Genomic DNA, 20,889 nt, shown 5'->3' on the forward strand with positions numbered 1-20,889 from the left:
AAATGATTCTAAATATTCTGCTTTATTATATAATGTTTATTTATTATTCTGCTATACTTGTCATTAAGATACCTTGTGTACTTATGGAAGAGGTACTGCATAGGTAAGGATAGTCTTTGGATGTTGTAAGTACTTTGCCCCACATCAAACAGTGGATCCGTGTTACAACCAGGAGTCATGTCTATATCTCATTCCGCAAAGCAGGTTCTGTTACTGGAGTTTTTCCATCACACTAAGATGTGTCACATGGTACAGAGAATCTGATTTAAGACTTGGTTTCTAGACCCATTTGGCCATTTTTTAACAAGTAACTGTCAGCAAGTCACTTAACCCCTGTGAACCTTAATTTCCTTGTGGATAACACAAAGAAGCTGTTTGTCAAATCACACTAATTCAAATCGGAGATACTAGCCAGTATCAAGCTTCACTAAGAATGTCAAGTACATAAATGATCATGAGGCACAGGGAAAAGTGCAGGAGTTCTAGGACCGCCAATACAGCTCCCCAGGTATTTTCTTTCTTTCTTCACAACCCACTCTGGCCAAGATTAACATGAGGTTTCTTCATTACACAAAAGAAAGTCATTTAATCATGAAACATGTCAATGTTATGTCCATATAGTTACATTTTCCAGTGAGCCTTGCCTCATAAATCCATAGATTCCAGGATTATATATCATAAATATCTTAGATTCAGTACATCGTGGTATAAGCAGTCTATAAATAAGGATTCTCTTCCCAACAACTTGGTTGCAGACTTCTAGTTTTTAGAACTGTGAGAAAATAAATTTCTGTTACTCAAGCACAACCCTACATCCCCCACTCCCAAAAGTATTCTGTAGCTAGTATATACCATTAATTTGTTTCCAGGAAGTCTGTCATTAGCATGTTTAGAGATTTGACCAAGTTACCTTTTTTCTTTGTTGGGGGACACGCTCCTCTCTCCTCAAAGAAAGAGTAGATTGTATACCTGCTATTTAACCATTTCTTTCCCATTTTGTATATAAACCCACAACTACAAAGAAAATGAGGTAGGAAGCAATAATAACACAGTTTTGAGAAGCAGATGGGTTTAGTCACAATGGACTGCATGCTTGAGAAAATTCATTCCTTTAATAGTAAGAAATCTGAGGAATAACCTGATAGCACACATTTTAAAACTCCCGAACAACTTGGTAATGAGTATCCTTAGGTATCTCTCTGAAGACGTCTGTGAAGCTAAAAACAAAGAGATTGGTTAAAAATCTGACATAATTCCCTTCAATTGCCTTTCCCTCCTCTGTGAAGCCAGATGGCTTCCTTCCATTAACTCAGCAGGCTATTACAGCTCTATTTTCTAGACAAGTAAAACAAAGGGTCTTTAAAATGAGATATACCGAATACAGATGAAAACAGTAGGTTAAAGTATAGTAAGTTAAAGATGAGAACCTTCCAGCCATCTTCACCTATTCGGTTCCCAGACATATATCACCCAGGCAGAAGATCTGAAGGTTCATCTCTGAGAGATCTGACCAATCTAAGATAAAAGAAACAAAGATAATGACCTCAGGGATTCTTCAAAGATAGGACATAGTCACATTATCAGTGAAGTTGAGATTTCCAAGCTTTGCTTGCTTAAAGCTTCCTGTCAGCTTTTTGGCAATCAAGAAGCACTAAATATCTCAAGTGAAATATAGATTCCAAAACCAACCAATGAACAAAAAAGTCAGCTTGAAGTCTGTGCAAGTAGAAAACAGAAACCATTAATATCCAGTTTTATAGAAAGAAAAGATATAGCACTCATGAAACAAGAATAAGATACTATAAAAGGAACAACTCAGCAAAAGAACTTTTGGAAATTAAAAAAAAAAGCAGCAGACATTAAAAACTTAACAGAGATGGAAGATAAAGAAATTTAACAAGCAAAATAAGGGAAGAAAAAAAACAAAGGGGAAAAAAAGAAGATCATTGAAGAATCAATCTAGGAAATATTTCATTCACATAATCCCAGAAAGAGAATACAGAAGGAATTTCCGGGAACTGAAAGATGTTAGTTTCCAGATGAAAGGGTTCAACCAGTACTAAGCACAGTGTTAGAATTAGACTCACACAGAGGCACACTGTTAAAAAAAACTTCGTATCATAGAAAATGAGAATATAATTCAAACTTCCAGAGTCAAGGATAAAACAGGTCATAGGTAAAAGATCAGAAGTCAGAATAACTATTCTTCTCTAAAGCAACACTGGAAGCTAGTAGATGTGGATAATGCTTTCAGATTTTTGAAGGAAAATTGTATCCAAATTAGAATGATATACCCAACCAAATTATCAACCAAGTGTGAAATAGAATAAAGGCATTGGCAGACATTCAAAATGGAAAATAAAAAATAACCTTTCACATACCCTTTCTGAGGGCACTGATTCCAGAGGTTTCTATCAAAGTGAAGGGGGAAGACCCAAAGAAGGAAGACTTCATAGGAAATAGAGGAGATAGGAGGGAGTCTCTAGGTCACTTGTGAAGGAGATCTCAGCTGCACCAGGCACAGAGAGCAGGCTGAAGGGGCAAAGCTGAAGATTCTAGGACAGAAACCCCAAGACTTTCAATTCCACAGGGACAGTTTCTGTCCCATCCATCTACACTGCTCTGTCTAAAAACAAAAACAAACAGAAAAACCCCAAGACCAAACCAAAACAAAAACTTTAGAATTAGTAAAACTCTTAGAAAACACATAATTTAAACCTAGTTTTACAGAAAAGGAACTGAAGACAGATGACTCCCAAGTCACTAACTCGTCACATTGAAGACAGTACCAGGATCTCTTTCTTGCCTGCTGATCCTATACTGTTTACACTGTAGAATGCTGCTCTCCTACTTTGGAGATGATCCAGTCTCTTGGCTCTTCATCTTTTTTCCTTCACCATATGAATCTTAAAAGAGAAAGTACACTTTCATCATGTATAGTGGTTTATTCTAGAGGTGATTTTCTATCTGAAAACCTGGAACAAATCTACTCTGGCAGGAAAGGGAGGGAGTTAACATACCATAATCACAAGGATAGGGAGTAGTTGGTAAAACTTTGTTATTCTAATCAGCTTTCCCTTAATCTCACATTGAAAATGACTGACTCAGTGTAGATATTTTTCTTAAAAAGGTATGCTTGCCTATGGTCACTTAAAGTCTCAGAACTTGTTTCCCACTCAGGAGAGTGCTCAGTCCAGTATATCATGCAGAAGTCAATAATAAAGTATTATAAAAGGGATCCAGGGGCGCCTGGGTGGCTCAGTCGGTTAAGCATCCAACTTCGGCTCAAGTGATGAACTTGTGGGTCCATGGGTTTGAGCCCCGCATCAGACTCTGTGCTGACAGCTCAGAGCCTGGAACCTGCTTCAAATTCCATATCGCCCTTTCTCTGACCCTCCTCCACTCATGCTCTATCTCTCTCTCTGAAAAATAAACAAACATTAAAAAAAATTTTTTAAAAGGATCCATATTTATTTTGTGGTTATCTAGTGGAAGCCCAGTGACACCACCCGCCCCCCTGCCCTGCCCTGACTGAAATAAACAATAAATTGGTTCCTAAATACATGTAGGAAGAGAGTTTAGAGGTTGTGGTTCTTCATTCCATTGATAACTGTCTGTTACCGTTCAGGATCTCTGATGGGGTCAGGTTAAAATACTGACTTATTGAGTGTGAGTTCTCATGCCATAGCCTTTAGTACTCCTGAGGGCTTCTTGAATCCTGCCTTGGTTCCTCAAGGTGGAGAGCTCTTGTACCAACCATCTTCACTAAGTTTTATGTGTGTGTATGTGTTTTAATGACAAAAAAGATAGTGAGGCAGGAGAAAGCGAAGAATTTTTAATGTGCTTATAAGAGTTGTTCTGCTTTCATGAAACGGAGACATGAAGGGGAGAAGAGATAAAGTCACCAAAAAAATAAAATCCAAAACTTTTTGGTAGAAGTTATATTTTTTTGCTTCTGTTTGTATTTATTTCTATTATATATTTTCCAATGCATTTTATATATTTAAGGAATTAAAATAATTTAATCTTTCATTTAAAACAAAATCGCCTAAATGACAAATTACAGTTTTTGACAGAAATTAGAAAATATGAGAGCAGTACTTGACATGGACGGGTACAAGCATTGTTGTTTTCTTATAGTATAACAACCTAGAACCTGTACAGCCTTATAAAATTGTGTTACCAGTGTTGTGAACAGGGAAAGATTGAACAGTCAGTGCATGATAAGGGTTATATAATCTTATTGACTCACTCTGTCTATATGTATGTATTTATGTGTGAACATGGTTACTGCCTAGTGGCACGACAATACTTTAGGAAACGTTTTAAGGTTTTATACTGTGTTTTAAACTTGCTGAGAAAGTTGCCTTTGGAATTGTATATGATAGTAGCAAATATTTGAAGACCTGTTTATGTTAGAAAATGCAAAAAGTCAAGGTAAAAGGATTTTACTATTTACAAAGGATCAAAGAAGTTCAAGAGTATGGATTTTTTGTTCTCATTCTATTTTACCTAGTGTTATATAATATTAATTAGCTATTACCTGTAATTAGGAGGTATTCCTCTTCTCATAGCTTATCCCTTAATATTTTATGATATTCTTTTAGTTCAGCCCAGAAAACAAGTATTGTGTTTTGACAAATTTGGAGGTTTGGGGTTATTTTGATGGTTTGGTTTGGTTAAGAAAGTTTTATATTAGAGGTGCCTGGGTGACTCAGTCAGTTGAGCATCTGACTTCGGCTTAGGTCAAGAATGATCTCGCTCTTCCTGAGTTTGAGCCCTGCATTGAGCTCTCTGCTGTCAGTGCAGAGACTGCTTCGGACTCTCTGCCTCCCTCTCTTTCTGCCCCTCCTCTGTTCACATTCTCTCTCTCAAAAATAAATAAACATGAAAAAAAGTTGTATGTTAAATTCATACTTGATATCATTTAAAGATGGTTGATTCTGAACACTGCCCAGTAGAAAATGCCAAAATCAGGTATTTGCATATTACCATAATTGTGTTTCTTGTTCCCTTTAGTAACTGCTGGAATCAGATTCAAGTGAATGACTTACAATAGTGGTTTCAAGCTTCCTAAAGATAGGGCTTAAATGAATCCACAGCGTAATTGGAATAAAACCTTTATTCGGCTTAAAATGTACTTTTTATAAGCAAACTACAAAAAATATTTGCTACGTAGTTGATTAGAAATCACAGAAATAAACGGGAAATTTAGATGAATGGATCTATGTTTGGAACTACCTAGTCAAGCATTTAAAAGCAGCTGGAGTAGCTACAAGCCTAGTGACATATGCAGACAAAGATCTGTATCTGACCCTGCAGGTATTACTGGATGAGTCTTTCATATTATCACAGGCTTGTCTCTAAGTACAGGATCATATCCTCCAACTCCTATATGTTACACGAGACTGCCACTCTTGCTGATTGTTACAAAATGTAAGTGCTAATTGGGCTTTTGCCTTCAATTTTTTACTCCAGGGGTTAATTGTATCATTTTCCAAGAAATTCCTATTTTGGAAAAACTCAAATTATTTTCCCTATGCCTATATACATTTCAATATCCTGTCTCAGAAGGAACTTCAATAAATAGAGGTGGAATAGTTTTAAGAATGGTAATACAGAAACACTGAGCTAAATCAAACTTTTGTCTTCAGTGCTTGAATTCTCACATACTGTTATTGTGAGTACTGCAGGCTCCTAAGGGTAGTAGCCAGGAAAAAAGATATCTTGAATTCTAAGATTATTATGTTTTTATTAGAAATAATTTCTCTATATAATCTAGTCAGTGGACTCCTTATCTATGATTCCTAAATGAAAGTGGTTATTTTTCCCATAGCTATTTATTTGCTTAGTTTCTTATAACTTTAGGAAGGGGCATGTGTATAGTAGTCATTCTGAGCTTATTATAGCCACAAAAAAAATCTGCTCAAGAGAAAGCTAAAGTGACTAATATCAGATCAAGTCAATTTCAAAACAAAGAATATTTCTTGAGATAAAGAGGGTTTCTTTAAAATGATAAAAGTGTTAGTGAAGAGGACATGTGAATACTAAGTGTTTGTGAATACTAAGTGGTTATGAATACTAAGCGGTTATACACCTAATAACAAATTCAAAGTGTATGAGACAAATCCTGAGAGAACTACCAGGGAAAATCCTCGTGGATAAAGAAATTCAGTTATAGTTGGAGATGTCAGTATGCCTTTCTCAATAATTGATGGAATAGGTAGACAGTAAATCAGAAAGGGTATAAGACTTGAATAACACTGTCAACCAACTTGACCTATTTAATATTTAAAGAACACCTCACCCAACAACAGCAGAGTACACTTTTTTTTTTTCAAGTTTACACAGAACATCTAGCTAGATAGACCTTATTCTGTGTTGTAGAACAAGCCTCAGTAGATTTTAAAAGATTCACACTATGCAAAGTGTGTTCTCTAGCCATAAGAAAGTTAAATTAGAAATTTGGTGACAGCTTCCTGGAAAATCCCCCGGTATATGTACTCTAACACTTCTACATAGCCCACTGGGTCAAAGAAAGAAGAATGTCTCAAATTTATGACTTCACCTCTGTCTTAACACATTAGAAAAAGAAGAGTGAGTGAAACCCAAGGTAAGCAGAAGAAAGGTAATAAAAAACAGATTGGACTTGAAATCACTGAACTGGAAAACAGGAAAACAATAGAGAAAATTAGTAAAACCAAAAGCTGGTTCTTTGAGATCTGTAAAATTGAAAAATTGCTTTCCAAACTGATAAGGTGAAAATCAAAATAAAAAGCAGTATCAGAAATGAAAGAAGTGATAATACTGCAGATTATACAGACAGTAAAATAAGGGAATATTGTGGAAAACCTTATGCCTGTAGGTTGGACAAATTACTTGAAACATACAAACTATAAAAACTTTTTCAGGAAAAAATGAACTGAATAGCCTGCATCTGTTAAAGAAGTTAAATATTTAGCTTAAAAACTTTCAACAAAGAAATCTCCATAGATGAATGACTTCTCTTCTAATTCTTCCAGATGTTAAAGGACAAATAATACCATTTCTACATAAAATCATAAAAACTGAAGATGAGGGAGAACTTTCCAACTTCATTTTTAATAAGACCAGCATTCCTCTGATAACACTACAAGAAAAGTAGAGATTCCTATAAACACAGGCACAAACAGAATTTTAAGCAATTTTAAGCAATTAAAAGAACTTACAAGCTATCAACAATATGTGAAAAGGATAATATGACTAAGTGGTGTTTATCCCAAGAGTGTAAGATTTGTTTCAAGTTCAAAAACAAGCCAATGTAATTCATTATTTTTAACAGCTCTTTACAAAAGAACATGTATGTGATAGAGTATTTTAAGAAATAACTCAAGGAAGTCCACTGTCCATTTCTGCTAGTTTGATAGTAAACTAGAAAAAGAAGGGAACTTTATCAACTTGATAAAGGATGTCTATAAAAAAAAAAAAACTGGAAGATTACATAATAACCTAACAGTAAAAGACTGAATGTTTCCATCACATAAAGAAGAAAGAAAGATGTCCACTCCTACCATTTCTCCTCAACATTGTAGTGAAGATTCTAGCCACACCTTAAGGCAAGAAAAAGAAATCAAAGGTATCCAGATTGTAAAGAGTGAAAACTATTTGTAGATGACTTGGTTGTCTATGTAGAAATCCTATGGAATTTTCCAAAGAAAACTTCTAAAACCCAATAAGCTAAGAATGAAGTTTAGCAAAGTTGTAGAATACAAGAACGACTAATGGGCAAAAAATCAATTGTATTTCTGTATTGTGACAGTTAACAATCAGTAGCTGAAATGTTAAAAATACCTTTCATAACAGCATTAAAAATATGGAATACTTAGGGATAAACTGACCAAAGATCTGCAAGACTGAAGCATAGAAAGCATTGCTGAGGGAAATTAATGAATGAATTAAAAGATATACCATATTTGTGGAATAGAAGATAAAATGCTTTTAAGATACCATTTCTCCACCAACTTGATTTATAGATTCAAACTAAACACAATCAAAATTCTAGGAGACTGTTTTAAAAAACAGCAAGCCAATTTTAAAGTTCTTGTGGAAATGTAAAGAACGTAGAATAGCCAAAATACTTTGAAAAAGAATAATAAAGCTGGAAGACTATTACAACGTAATTTCAGGACTTAGTGTGAAGCTACAAGTAATTTAGACAGTATGGTAATGATATAAGAATAAATCAGTAGAAGAGAATGGGCCCATACATTTATGGCCACTTGATTTTTTTAAAATTAAAATTTTTATTTTGAGATAATTGTAGATTCACATGGAGCTGTAAGCAATGACACAGAGTATTTTGTACCCTTTACCCAGTTTCCCTCAATGGTAACATCTTCCAGAATTGTAGTACAGTATCACAACCAGGATTGTGATGGTGGTAGAATCAAGATACAGAGTATTTCTGTCACTCATATCGCCTTTTAAATTTTTATTTTTTTAATTTTTTTATATTACCTTTTTAAAAGCCACACCCACTTCCCTTTTGTCCTTACTACCTTCTTAATTTCTGGCAACCAAAAAATTGCCATTTCTATAATATAATTTCAAAAATGTTTTTTAAATGGATTCATATAGTATATAATCTTGGATTGTTTTTTTCAACTAGCTGTAATTCTCTAGAGATTCACTGAGGTTGCTGCATATTTCAATAGTTTGTTTCTTTTAATTGTTGAGTATTGTTCTTTCACATAGATATCCCATAGTTTGTTTAACTCTTCACCCACTGAAAGATATCTGACTTGTTTACCATTAGGGGCTCTTAAAAATAAAGCTGCTATTAACAGGATTTGGGTGAACAGAAATCCTCATTTCTATGAAATGAATACCCAAAAGTACAGTTGTTAGGTTTTTTGGTATTTGCAAGCTTAGTTTCTTAATAAACTGCCAGACTGTTTTTCAGAGTGGCTATACTATTTTACTTCCCTACCAAAAATGTAAGAATGACCCAGTTTCTCTACAGTCTTACCAGCATTTGATATTGCACTTTTGTTTTTTTAATTTTAGCATTCTGATAGGGGCACCTGGGTGACTCAATCAGTTAAGTGTCCCACTGGATTTTGGCTCGGGTCATGATCTCACAGTTCATGAGTTGGAGCCCGCGTCTGGCTCCATGCTGACAGCACAGTGCCTGCTTAGGAGTCTCTCTCCTTTTCTCTCTGCCCCTCCCCTTCTCCTGCTGTCTCTCCAAAAATAAGTAAACTTAAAACATTTTAGCATTCTGATAAATGTGAAGTTATATCTCAGTGTGATTTTTAACTTACATTTCCCTGATAGCTAATGATGTTAAAACATCATTCCATTACTGTTGAAAACTTTATGTACTCTAGATTCTAGTATTTTGTTGGATATGTGGTTGGCAAATATTTTCTCTTAATACTAGCTTATCTTTTCATCCCCTAATGGGTCTTTAATGGCATAATAGTTTTTAATTTTAATAAAGTCCAATCTCTCAATTTTTGCTTTTATAGATTACTTTTGGTGTCAAAGATAAGACTCTGCTTATCTTTAGATCCTGAAGATGGCACCTTTTACTTTTTCTTTTTTTTTTTTTTTTACAAGCTATCACACCACCTTCCAGGTGGGACATGTATGATATTCCTTGGACACTCCCAGCTACCCCAAAGCAAGAAAGAACAAAAAACAAATGGTTAAACTGTTAAGACTCTTTACCAATTTATAAGAAAAAGGCAATTCCATCAGTAGCTTTAAATTCAGGAACTCCCTACTTGTCTTAATGTTAATGCTTTGCTAGACTGACAACCTTAGTTTGACAATAGCTAGACCTCCAATAATCTGTAAGTCTTTAGCCTGTGAAACTCTCTTTGGGAACTTCCCTTTTGACTTTACCTCATCCAAGTCCATGGCATATAACCATTCATTCTTCACAACCCCAGTGCAGCTCTTTCTGCCCATAGGTCCTGTCCCCATGCTTTAATGAAATCACCTTTTGCACCCCATAAAAAGTTTTATTGTCTTACATTTTCACTTTAAGTCCATGATACTTTTTGGGTTGATTTTTATATAAGATGACATATTTAGGGCAAGTTTTATTATTTTGCTTAAGGATAAGCAATTATTCCATCACTCTGTTGGAAGGCTATCTTTTCTCCATTAAACGGCTGTTGTACTTTTGCCAAAAACCAGTTGGTCATATTTGTGTGGGTTTGTTTCTGAGTCTCTCTTCCATTCCATTGATCTATGTGTCTGTTCTTCCACCGCTGCCAACAGTCTTGATTAATGGTAGCTATATAATAAGTCCTGAAATTGAATAGACTGATTCTTCCCACTTTATTCTTTTGGAGGAATATTTTAACTACTGTCTATTCTTTCTGTACAAATTTTAGAATAATATCTATGTCTAGAAAGAAAGCTTGCTGAGATTTTGACAGGAATGGCATTAAACATGTATATCAATTTAGGGAGAATAGACATCTTTACTATGTTGAGTCTCCTATCCAAAAACATAGTCTGTCTCTCCATTTATTTAGATCTTTCATTTCTTTACATAGATTATGTAGTTTTTGTGAAAAATAAGCCCACTGACCCAATCAAAGGAGGGATGCAGAGACTGAGAGCACAGTGAAGAGAGGCTTCTTGCAAGATTAGGTGTATGATGGACAGGCACAGCCAAGGCAGTAACAGCAGACAGTTTATCTTCTGGCACACTGGTACTTCCCCTGCTTCCTCATTGGCTGAGTACTGCAGAGGTTATAGCCTTTCCCAGACATCACCTATGTCCATGTAAGGCAAACATGCATTCCCTGATTGGAACAAACATACATTCCCTGAAATGACCCTTTATTCTTTGAGCACATGCTCATTGCAAAGCCCACGAAAATAAGCCCTGGAAAAGGAAAAGGGAAGAACAAGAAGTGAAGTGTCTAAGCATTTGGGGCTCCATTGTTGGGGGGAGGGGGCCGGTTTGTACATATTTCCAAGAGGTTGCAAACTTATTGTTAACTAGACAGCACAACTTTTCTTTGGTATTTCTGAAGATGAATCATCTCATTTGTCACAGTTTTCAGCATAAAATCCTCTACATGTTTTATTAGTTTTATACCTGTAAATATTTCTCTTTGTAAAAAGTAATTATAAATGTATTTTAAATTTTGTTTTCTGCATATTCATTACTAGTATATAGAAAGGCAGTACCTTTGTGTCTGTTTCTCTTATATTCTTGCTCAATTCAATTATTTCATTTTTTGTAGATTCCTTGGGATTTTTTTATGTAAACCACCATATTGTCTGCAAATGGGAACAGTTTTGTTTTTCTCCTTTTAATCTATAAGTCTTTATTTCTTGTTTTTTGGTTTTATTGCCAAACCTGGAACTTATAGGACTATATTGAGTAAGAGTGGTAAGAGATGACATTCTTACCTAGATTCTAATCTTAGAGGGCAAAAGCATTTATATTTTCACCATTAAATATAATGTTAGTTCTAAGTTTTATGTAGTTGATTTTTATTAAGTTGAGAAAGATTCTCTCTATTCCTATTTTTTCTTGAAAATTTTTATTATAGAATGGTTGTCAGATTTTGCCAATTCTTCATTGATCAGTGTGATATCATGATTTTTCCTTAGCTTGTTAATATGGTAGATTATATTAATTGATTTTTGAAAATTGAACCAGTCTCATATCCATGAATTCTGTTTGCTAATATTTTGTTAAGGACTTTTCCATCTCTATTCATGAAAGATGTTGGTCTATAGTTTTCTTGCTTTGTACCATTTAATCTGATTTTGGAATCACTGTAAGAGTATATAGAATATTGATAAGATCTCCTTCTGTTCTCTTTTTGCATAAGATTGTGTAAGATTTGTATAAAAGTAGTGTTAATTTTTCTTCAAATGTTTGGTAGACTTCTTCAATGAAGCTATCTGGGCCTGAAATTTCTTTTTAGAAGCTTTAGAGTTACATATTCAATTGGCTCAATAATTAAAGAGTTATTAAAATTATTTACTTCATGTTAGGTGAGTTGTGGCATTTTTTTTTTTGAGAAAGGGGTCCATACTGTCTAAGTTGTCACATTTATTTTTGTAGGGTGTTCATAGCATTCATTTATTTTTTTGATGTATAAAAGGTCTGTAGAGATAACCTTTTTTTCATTTCTGATATTGATGATTTGTGTTTTTCTTTCACATTTTTTCTAGAGATTTGTTGATTTTATTGAACCAGCTCATTGTTTCATTCTTCTTCTCTGATTTTTGTTCTATTTTCAATTTTATTAATTCTTGTGCTTTATTATTTTCTTTCTTCTACTTGCTTTGTGCTTATTTGGCTTTTTCCCCCTAGGCTCTTGAGATCAAAACTTAGTTATTATCAGTTTGAAACTTTTCTTTATTTCTATCCTAAGCATTTAATGCTATAAATTTCCCTCTCAGCACTGCTTTAGCTGTGTTACACAAATTTTAATATATTTCAGTTTCATTCAGTTGAGTATGTTTTGTTTTTTTGGAGACTTCCTCTTGGCCCAATGGATTATTTAAAAGTGTTGGTTTTCTTCCAAGTGTTCAGACATTGTCCTGTTATCTATTACTGATTTCTCATTTGATTCCATTAAGGACAGAGACATAACTCTGTATGAATTCAGTTCTTTTAAGTTTGTTGAGCTTTGCTTTATGACACCAGATATATCCTGTCTTGGTCTACGTTCTATAGGTACTTGAAAAAAAATCTGTTGGGTTGAGTGGTTTTAAATCTTGTTTAGATTCTATTGATTGATGGTTGTTGAGTTCTTCTGCATTCTTGCTGACTTTATGTACAGTATCTTTTAATCTTTAAGAGAAAGATGTTGAAGTCTCTGTCATTATAGATTTGTCTACTTCTTTTCTCCTTTCAGGTCTCTCAGTTTTGCTTCATGTATTTTTAGCTCTACTGTTTGGTGCATACACATTTAGGATATGTCTTGTTGATGAGTTGAAACTTTTATCATTACATTCACCCTTTTACTGGTAATTTTCTTTGTTCTGAAGTCTATTTTATCCCGCTTTTTGATGATAATGCTTTTTTGGCCTACCTAGTTCTATCCTTTTATTTTCAGTGGGTCTATATCTTTTTATTTGAAGTGGGAATCTTGTAGATAGTGTATAGGTGAATCATATTTTTCAATCCACTTTACCAACCAATTTCTTTTAATTGGTATTTTTTTACATTAATGTAATTTTTATATGTTAGGGCTAATCCTACCACTTTATTATTTGTTTTCTGTTTACTTTGTTTTTCATTGTTTTTTCACTCTTGTTTTTTTTTTTTCCTCTGCCTTCCTGTGGGTTACTTGAACATTTTTTCGATTTATCTGTAGTGTCACTTAAACACCTGTAGAATTGCATATAATTTATCTGTAGTGTCTTTGACTATGTCCATAGTGGGTTTTTTTTTTAATTTTTCTATGGTATTTTATATGGCATTTTTAGTGGTTGCTCTAGGTATTACATTATATATACATAATTTATCACAATCTAATGATACCTTCCTTTTTTATCAGTACAAGAGTAGAAACCATGCCACCCTTTATGTCCCTTTACCTTCTCTTCTTTACAATACACTTGTCATAAATATATTCTCTACATACATTTAGAACCACATGAGACAGTGGTGTAGTTTTTGCTTCCACCATCAAACATAATTAGGAACTCAAGAGAAGGAAAGCATATTGTACTCATCTTTTTGCTTACTATGTCCTTTCTTCCTGATGTTCCAGTGTTCCTTCTTTTATCATTTCCTTTCCATTTAAGGAACTTCCTTTAGCCATTCTTTTAGAGTCTGTCTACTGGTGACATATCCTTTTACTTTTTCCTTATCTGAGAATGTCTCCTTTATTCTTGAATAATATTTTTACTGGGTAGAGGATTCCAGGTTGCCATTTCTTTTAGCACTTAAAATAATGGTGTGCCACTTCTTTCTGGCTTCCATGCTTTATAATAAGAAATCCGCTTGCATGCTAATTGTTACATTCACATAAGTAATGTATCATTTCTATTGGGCTATTTTCAAGATTGTTTTCATTAGTTTTCAAAAGCTTAATTATCATATCTTGATATGGATTTCAAATACTTTTTAAGCCCCTCCTTTTTATACTCTTTATGTTTCCAGTGACATAAATATTGTATATTTTGTTACTATCCCACAGATCTCCAAGTCTCTTTCCTTTTCTTTAAATCTATTTCCTTTCCATTACTCAGATTGGGTGATTTCTGTTGTTCTGTTTTCCCATTCAGTAGTATTTCTATTCATTGCTTTGCATTCTTCTACTGAACTCATCCACAGAGTGTTATAATTCCATTTATTGTAGTTTTAGTTCTAAAATATCTATTTTGTTCTTTGGACTTTGTCACATTTCTTTGAGCTTTCATAGTTTTTCACTTGTTTCAAGCATTTTATTTCATAGAAACATTTTTGTGATGGCTACTTTAAAATCTTTTTTAGATTATTTTAATATCTCTCTCATTGTGATGGTGTCATATTGTTTCATTTTTTTTTTCAATTTAAGATCTTCCTGATTCTTGACTTTGATGAGTTCTTTTCAACTGAAATTTGGGCATGTTTATATTGTATTATGAAACTCTGGCTTTTCTGAAACCTTCTCTTTTATCTGATTTTCTTTGCTATCACCCCAGAAGAGAAAGTGGCTTGTTACTGCCAAGTGGAGACAGAAGTTCTGTTTCCCCACTTATGTTCCACCAACATCCAAAGTGGTCATAGCTTCTTGTTACTGCTGGGTAAGGGTATGAGTTTCAGCTCCCTATTGGTATCCCATGGTGGGAGTGGTCTTGTTACTGCTGGGTGATGATGAATGCCCTGACTTCCTTAGATCTCCTCTGATACCATTTCAGTGTAGATGAGAGGGGTACTTCATTACTACTGGCTGGCAACAGAAGTCAAGGCTTCCCAAGTGATCTCTACTGACACCATTAGTGGAGATCTGTTTCATAAGTAGAGATGAAGGTCCTGATCACCTATTTAGACTTCTCAGGTTGGGGAATTGTGGAGTCTTTTCATAGGTTTATAAGGGGGAATGTCTAGGTTTCCCTCTCAGAGTCTGCTGACATGGGTGGGGCAAGTTGTGCCAGCTTTTTTCTGTGGTGTTCAGCCTGAATAAGGGCAGTTATTATCCACAAGGTACCTGTCACTAGGCTGTCTCTGTTTTGGTCCTTTGGCTAAAGAAATCTTTTTATCTGCACCTGTTGACATTACCAAAGTTGCCAGCTTCTTCAGCTCCAAGTCTGGGCTAAAGGAAGCAAGAATTCCACAGAACTCACTCCTGTGTCTTTCTTTCGGTTTCAAGTTCCCTAGCTAGTCTGTCTTATTTCTACTTTAAAGTTGGTGGGGGTTTTTTTAAGTTTACTTATTTATTTTGAATGAGAGAGCACAAGTAGGGGAGGAGCAGAGAGAGAAAAAAAATCCCAGGCAGGCTTCGCACTGCTAATGCATATGCACCTGACATGTGGCTTGAACCCACGAACTGTGAAATCATGTCCTGAGCCGAATTCAGGAGTTGGGCACTCAACCAACTGAGCCACCCAGACACCCCTACATTTCAGTTTTTATGTTTGTTTCTATAACATCTGCTACTTTTAGTTGAACTTATTGGGGAAGATAGGAAAAGTACACTTACTCCTCTTCCCAGAAGCAGAAGTCCAACTGATTTTTTTTCTGTCTAACTGATTTTTTACAAAGGTGAAATAAGTTGCAAAATATTATACATGCCACTGTATTTATATGCCATATAAAATATCACTTATCCATCTTTCGAAAGAAAGAAAAACTTGGGACTTATTTGAAACTATTTTGTATAAGTGATTGTATGTGCATATTTGTGTGTATAGAGAGCACATTTAACAGAAAACACATCAAATTGTGTATTTCAGAGATGAGTTAGAGAATAGTATATATCCTTTCCTCCTAGGACACCAGTGGCACAAATATTAGGTCTCTTTACAGTCCTGTGATCCTAACATTCTAGAATGCCATGATCCTAATTTTGCTTGAAAAAGAAAAATTTAAACAGCTATATTTGAGGGGTATCAGGCTAGCTCAGTCATAACATCATGCAACTCTTGATCTCAGGGTTGTGAGTTCAAGCCCCATCAGGCTGGGCATGGAGCCAACTTAAAAAAAAAAAATCCGTATTTGATTGTATTGTATTGTTTTGTTTTGTTTTTAAGATCTGAAATGGTACCCACCAAACTGTTGACACTGATTTGCTGTAGGAATTATCAGTGGAGCACTTGAATTTTTTACTTAATATACCTAGTAATATTTGAAATTTTTATAAAAAGCATATAATATTTGTATAAGCTTCTCAATAAATAAAAATAATTACTGGACCTTGAGGGTATTAAACTAAGTGAAATAAGTCAGAGAGAGACAAATTCTGTATGATTTCACTTATATGTGAAATCTAAAAGACAAACAAAAACAGACATGCAAAAAAGCAAACCTCAGACATAAAGGAAAAAGATTCGTGGTTGTTAGAGGCAGGTGATAAGGGTGGTCAAGAGGTACCAGGGTGCCAGGCTGGCTCATTGGATAAGGCCGGGACACGTGATCTCGTGGTTGTAGGTTTGAGTCTCATGTTGGGTGGAGATTATTCAAAAACACAGTCTTTAAATAATAATAACAAAAGAGGCACAAACTTCCAGTTATAAATAAGTCATGGGGTTGTAATGTGTAGCATGGTGACTATAGATAACAGTACTGTATTGTATGTTTGAAAGTTGCTAAGAGGGTAGATCTTAAAAGTCTCATCATAAGAAAAAAAATGTTTTGGTATCCATGTAACATGGTGACAGATGTTAACTAGACTTAAAGTAATTATTGCAAAATGTGTAAATATCAAACCATTATGTTGTATGCCTGAAAGTAAATAATGTTATATGTCAATTTATACTTCAACTTAAAAAACAAGAAAGGAGAAATTGTTACAAGAAACGTGCAATATCCTAACCAATAAAAGTCATCAAGCAACAACAAAAATTTAATAAATGTATACATACCGTATTAGTGTGAAGATTCATGGTGTCCTGATTCTTTCCCCTCAACACACAGGAGTAAATGAAGAAGAGGAGAAGAAAAAAGCAAAAAGCAAAGAGAAAATCAAGTTGAAAAAAAAAAGAAAAAGGTATTTTTTTAACATCATTGTTTTTTAAAAGCAGGACTGTGAATCCGGGATGGATTATAAAATTTTATATTTTGTGTGTAGTCCAGTTAAATTTAACACTAATTCTTTTCTTAATGGAAATTACATATTTGCTTGTTACAGTAAAATAACAGTCTGTGAGGAATCAAAACTAAAGTCAGTACTCAGTCACCTTAAATTTTTTTTTGGAGCAAATTAAGGTATAAATAAATAATACTGCCCCCCCCTTCTTTTATGTATTCTATTTGTGTTCTAGAATTTAGAGTTTAAAACATCAGCCATGCTTTTAACTGGATAATGTATAAATTCTTTACGTGGATATTTTGCCCTCATATGTATAAAGTTGGAGCTTAAATATTTGTATTCTCAAAATATCTTTGCCATGGCTACAAAGTTAAATTATTAATAGGATTTACATACTCACTTCTTCTAAAAATTCATTCAGGTGTTTCAGAATCCGCATCAGCCACCAGTGAATTTTTAGTATCAACTCTTTTAACAACCAGGTGGTTAAAGAAATTGATCACAAGAATTAAGAAGCAGCTTCTTTTATGGTTAATGAGTGCAGTTTTATATATACTAGAATAAACATATACATACAGATATTTTGTAAGGCATATGACAATAATAATGTCTGTGTTGGACCCTAGTTCTCTAGTAGAGTAGGTTCTGCAAATCAGGTGTTACTTCATAGAGCATTTAATATATACATTTCAACATCACACTACTTTATAATTTGGAAAAGTTCATTTTCTCTTAAGTATTAGGAGTCAAATAATATTTAACACAAAAAGTAAGAAGATAGAGCTCAAATGAAATCATCTCTTTTCTTTCAAATTCTAATATACTTGTTGTATTGTAGCAGATTATTTATTTGAGCCTCTCTACTTTGGGTCTCACAGATCTCAGACAGGGCCTGAAATTAAATGAAGTTTTCTAGGCATATTCATCAGAGATTTTGCCACCTAATGGAATTGCTCTGTGCAAGTCTCACACTGTGCCTTAAAAATGAGAATCCAGGACCAAAAAGCTAAAGAAAAATGTACAAAGAAGCTCTACTCAGAATCCAGAGGTCAAGCAGGGTCTTTAAAACAGGAAAACAGAGTTGACAATAACAGAGGTGAAGAGGGAACAAGAGAATACATGAGAAAATAAGCCTCAGAAACAGCCAGAAGCCTCAGTAAGACAAGATGGAGAAAGGAATACAGCATTACAGAAACGAGGGGAAACTTGGAGTTTCTAAACAAGAAATTCATAGGAATCACTTTACAGACACAGCCTTGGAGTCCCATCCATTTATTTTTTACTTACTGTAGGTCTCTGTCAGGTTTTATTAGTTTAGTCTTTAACTTCTAACGGTTAGATCACTCAACTGTCTCTTTGGAGAGCCATCTTTTTTGGGACACCTGGGTGGCTCAGTCGGTTAAGCGTCCAATTTCAGCTTAGGTCATGACCTCGTGATTTGTGAGTGTGAGCCCCTGCATTGGGCACAGGGCTCTGTGCCAACAGCTTGGAGCCTAGAGCCAGCTTCAGATTCTGTGTCTCCCCTTCTCTCTACCCCTCCCCTGCTCACGCTCTGTCTTTCAAAACTGAATAAACATTTTAAAAAAATTTTTTAAAGAAAGGTGTCTTTTTTTATTTTAAATTGACTCAGTTTCTGTCTTCTCACCTACTTAGAGTTTGGGTGTGGGGAGATTGTTGTATACCTACTTATATAGGATCATCTTAAGAGATGGCTTTTCTGTTTTTTGTTACTTTTCTTTTTTTAATGTTAGAGGAAGGAATTTCATAGGATTTTTTCCCCAATCTAGTATTAGGGTGATATTAGCAAAATAAAGAATAATGATAAATCATCCTCATTTACTTATATGCATTTAAAACATCTTGTTTTGGGGTGCCTGGGTGGCTCAGTCCGTTAAGCATCCGACTTTGGCTCAGGTCATTATCTCACAATTCATGGGTTCGAGCCCCTCGTCGGGCTCTTTGCTGACCACTCAGAGCCTGGAGCCTGCTTCAGATTCTGTGTCTCCCTCTCTCTCTCTGACCCTCCCCTGCTCACGCCGTGTGTGTGTGTGTGTCTCTCTCTCTGTCAGAAATAAATAAAAACATTAAAAAAAAAATCTTGTTTTGTAACTAGTGAAAATTACTTTGGAGTGCACGTGCTCATCTGTATCACTTTAACAGGAATTTAACAGAAGTGCTTTTATTTGTCTAATTTTCAGCTTTTACCCATTATTACTGAGGTACAAATACAGCCCTTTTTACATAATTGCATCGTTTTGTAGCTCTTTGAAGAGAATATGCTAACGAGTTATTGCATATGTAAATGAATTGTATGTATAATAAAGGCTTGGTAAATGCCACATTGTTTACCTTATAAGATTTTGAAGGGTACAACAAGACGAAAAGCTGAAAATCAGAAAAACTATTGCATCCTTACTGAGTTTAAAACATATTACTAGAGTTGAGCAAAATAGAGTTATTTGTTTTGTCATCTTCTATGACCAGGGAGCAAAAATTCCGAAGTCTATATTTTAAGAGAATACAAATATATAAAGCACATTTTGAGCTTCTTCGTTTATACCCCACTTTGCTCCAAGAATGATTTAAGGCAGTTAAACCCCACTTAAATTTAGCTATTAGCCATAAATGCAGTTATCAGTCAGTCTATATTATTGCCCGTAGGTCTTATTCATCCAGTTCCACTGAAGAGGACACTTCTAAACAAAAGAAACAAAAATACCAGAAGAAAGAAAAGAAAAAAGAAAAAAAGAATAAGTCAAAAAGGGGGAAACACCACAAAAAGGAAAAAAAGAAGAGAAAAAAGGAAAAGCATTCTTCCACCCCTAATCATTCGGAGATCTCCAAAAAGTAACTGAATCTTCGGCCTAAGCCATTAAATTTTAAAATTTGGTTTTGGAAATTATTTCATCTTCCTTGGAATTTGCTATATAATCATGCTTTGCAATAAATCACAGCCTTTTACATTTGGACATTTTTTTCATATATGGGACCTTTGTCTTCTGGCAATACATTTTTAATGTGCTTACTGTAAAGTATTGAATCAGTCTTATTACTTGATAGCCATGCCCCAAGTATGGATATTTATACATACAAAACACTTCATTTTTGGTATTCATGACTGTGTCTGACTAGTGTTATTATTTTATAAGCTGATTGTAAATGGCTTTACTACAGTCAACATAGGTAATCTACATAGCAGTTAATGAGTATTGCTGAATCAGGTGTCCACCTTCCAGTGATAAAATGAGGTAGGGGATAATGCTTTGCTCTTGACTGAAAAATTTAATAGGTTTATTTCCTATGGTAATGTATAAAGATAGTGAAATTTTTCACTGTCATTTTTAAATCTCAAAACTTTTTTGGATGTCATAGGAAATGAAGCTGCTTCATTGGTCTTAACTAGGACATGTCAAGCGAATGGTGTTGGCAGGAAGATAATGAAAATACTTATAAGGAAGTTTTACTATTAACACAAAATGCAGTGTCTAGTACCTGCCTCCTCTCTTATTGTAACAATTAAAATCCTCTTCCTCTTTAACAAAGACAAGCATAGTTCAGCCTCTCAGAATCTTGCAGAGATGATCCCGTGTTGGGTAGAATATTTAGGACAGACGCCTAGGTGGTTTTTCAAATGTGCCATATTGGCATCTCTTAAAGTGATACCTCAAACACAGAACTTTTTACT

The 20,889-nt window shown here is 34.5% G+C and overlaps 1 protein-coding gene across 1 annotated transcript in view; it reads left to right on the forward strand.

Annotated features, from left to right (window-relative positions):
* Positions 1-20,236, forward strand: part of SREK1IP1 (SREK1 interacting protein 1) — a 41,217-nt gene extending 20,981 nt beyond the window's left edge. Inside the window, exons 4-5 of the mRNA XM_077773527.1 lie at positions 17,090-17,162; positions 19,866-20,236. Coding sequence (XP_077629653.1) covers positions 17,090-17,162; positions 19,866-20,055 — 263 coding nt within the window. The 3' untranslated portion in view covers positions 20,056-20,236. The remainder of the gene's footprint in view (positions 1-17,089; positions 17,163-19,865) is intronic.
* Positions 20,237-20,889: the final 653 nt, after the last annotated feature.

The sequence above is a fragment of the Crocuta crocuta genome, unplaced genomic scaffold (genome assembly GCF_008692635.1).
Source record: "Crocuta crocuta isolate KB4526 unplaced genomic scaffold, BGI_CrCroc_1.0 scaffold383, whole genome shotgun sequence".
NCBI lineage: Eukaryota > Metazoa > Chordata > Mammalia > Carnivora > Hyaenidae > Crocuta > Crocuta crocuta.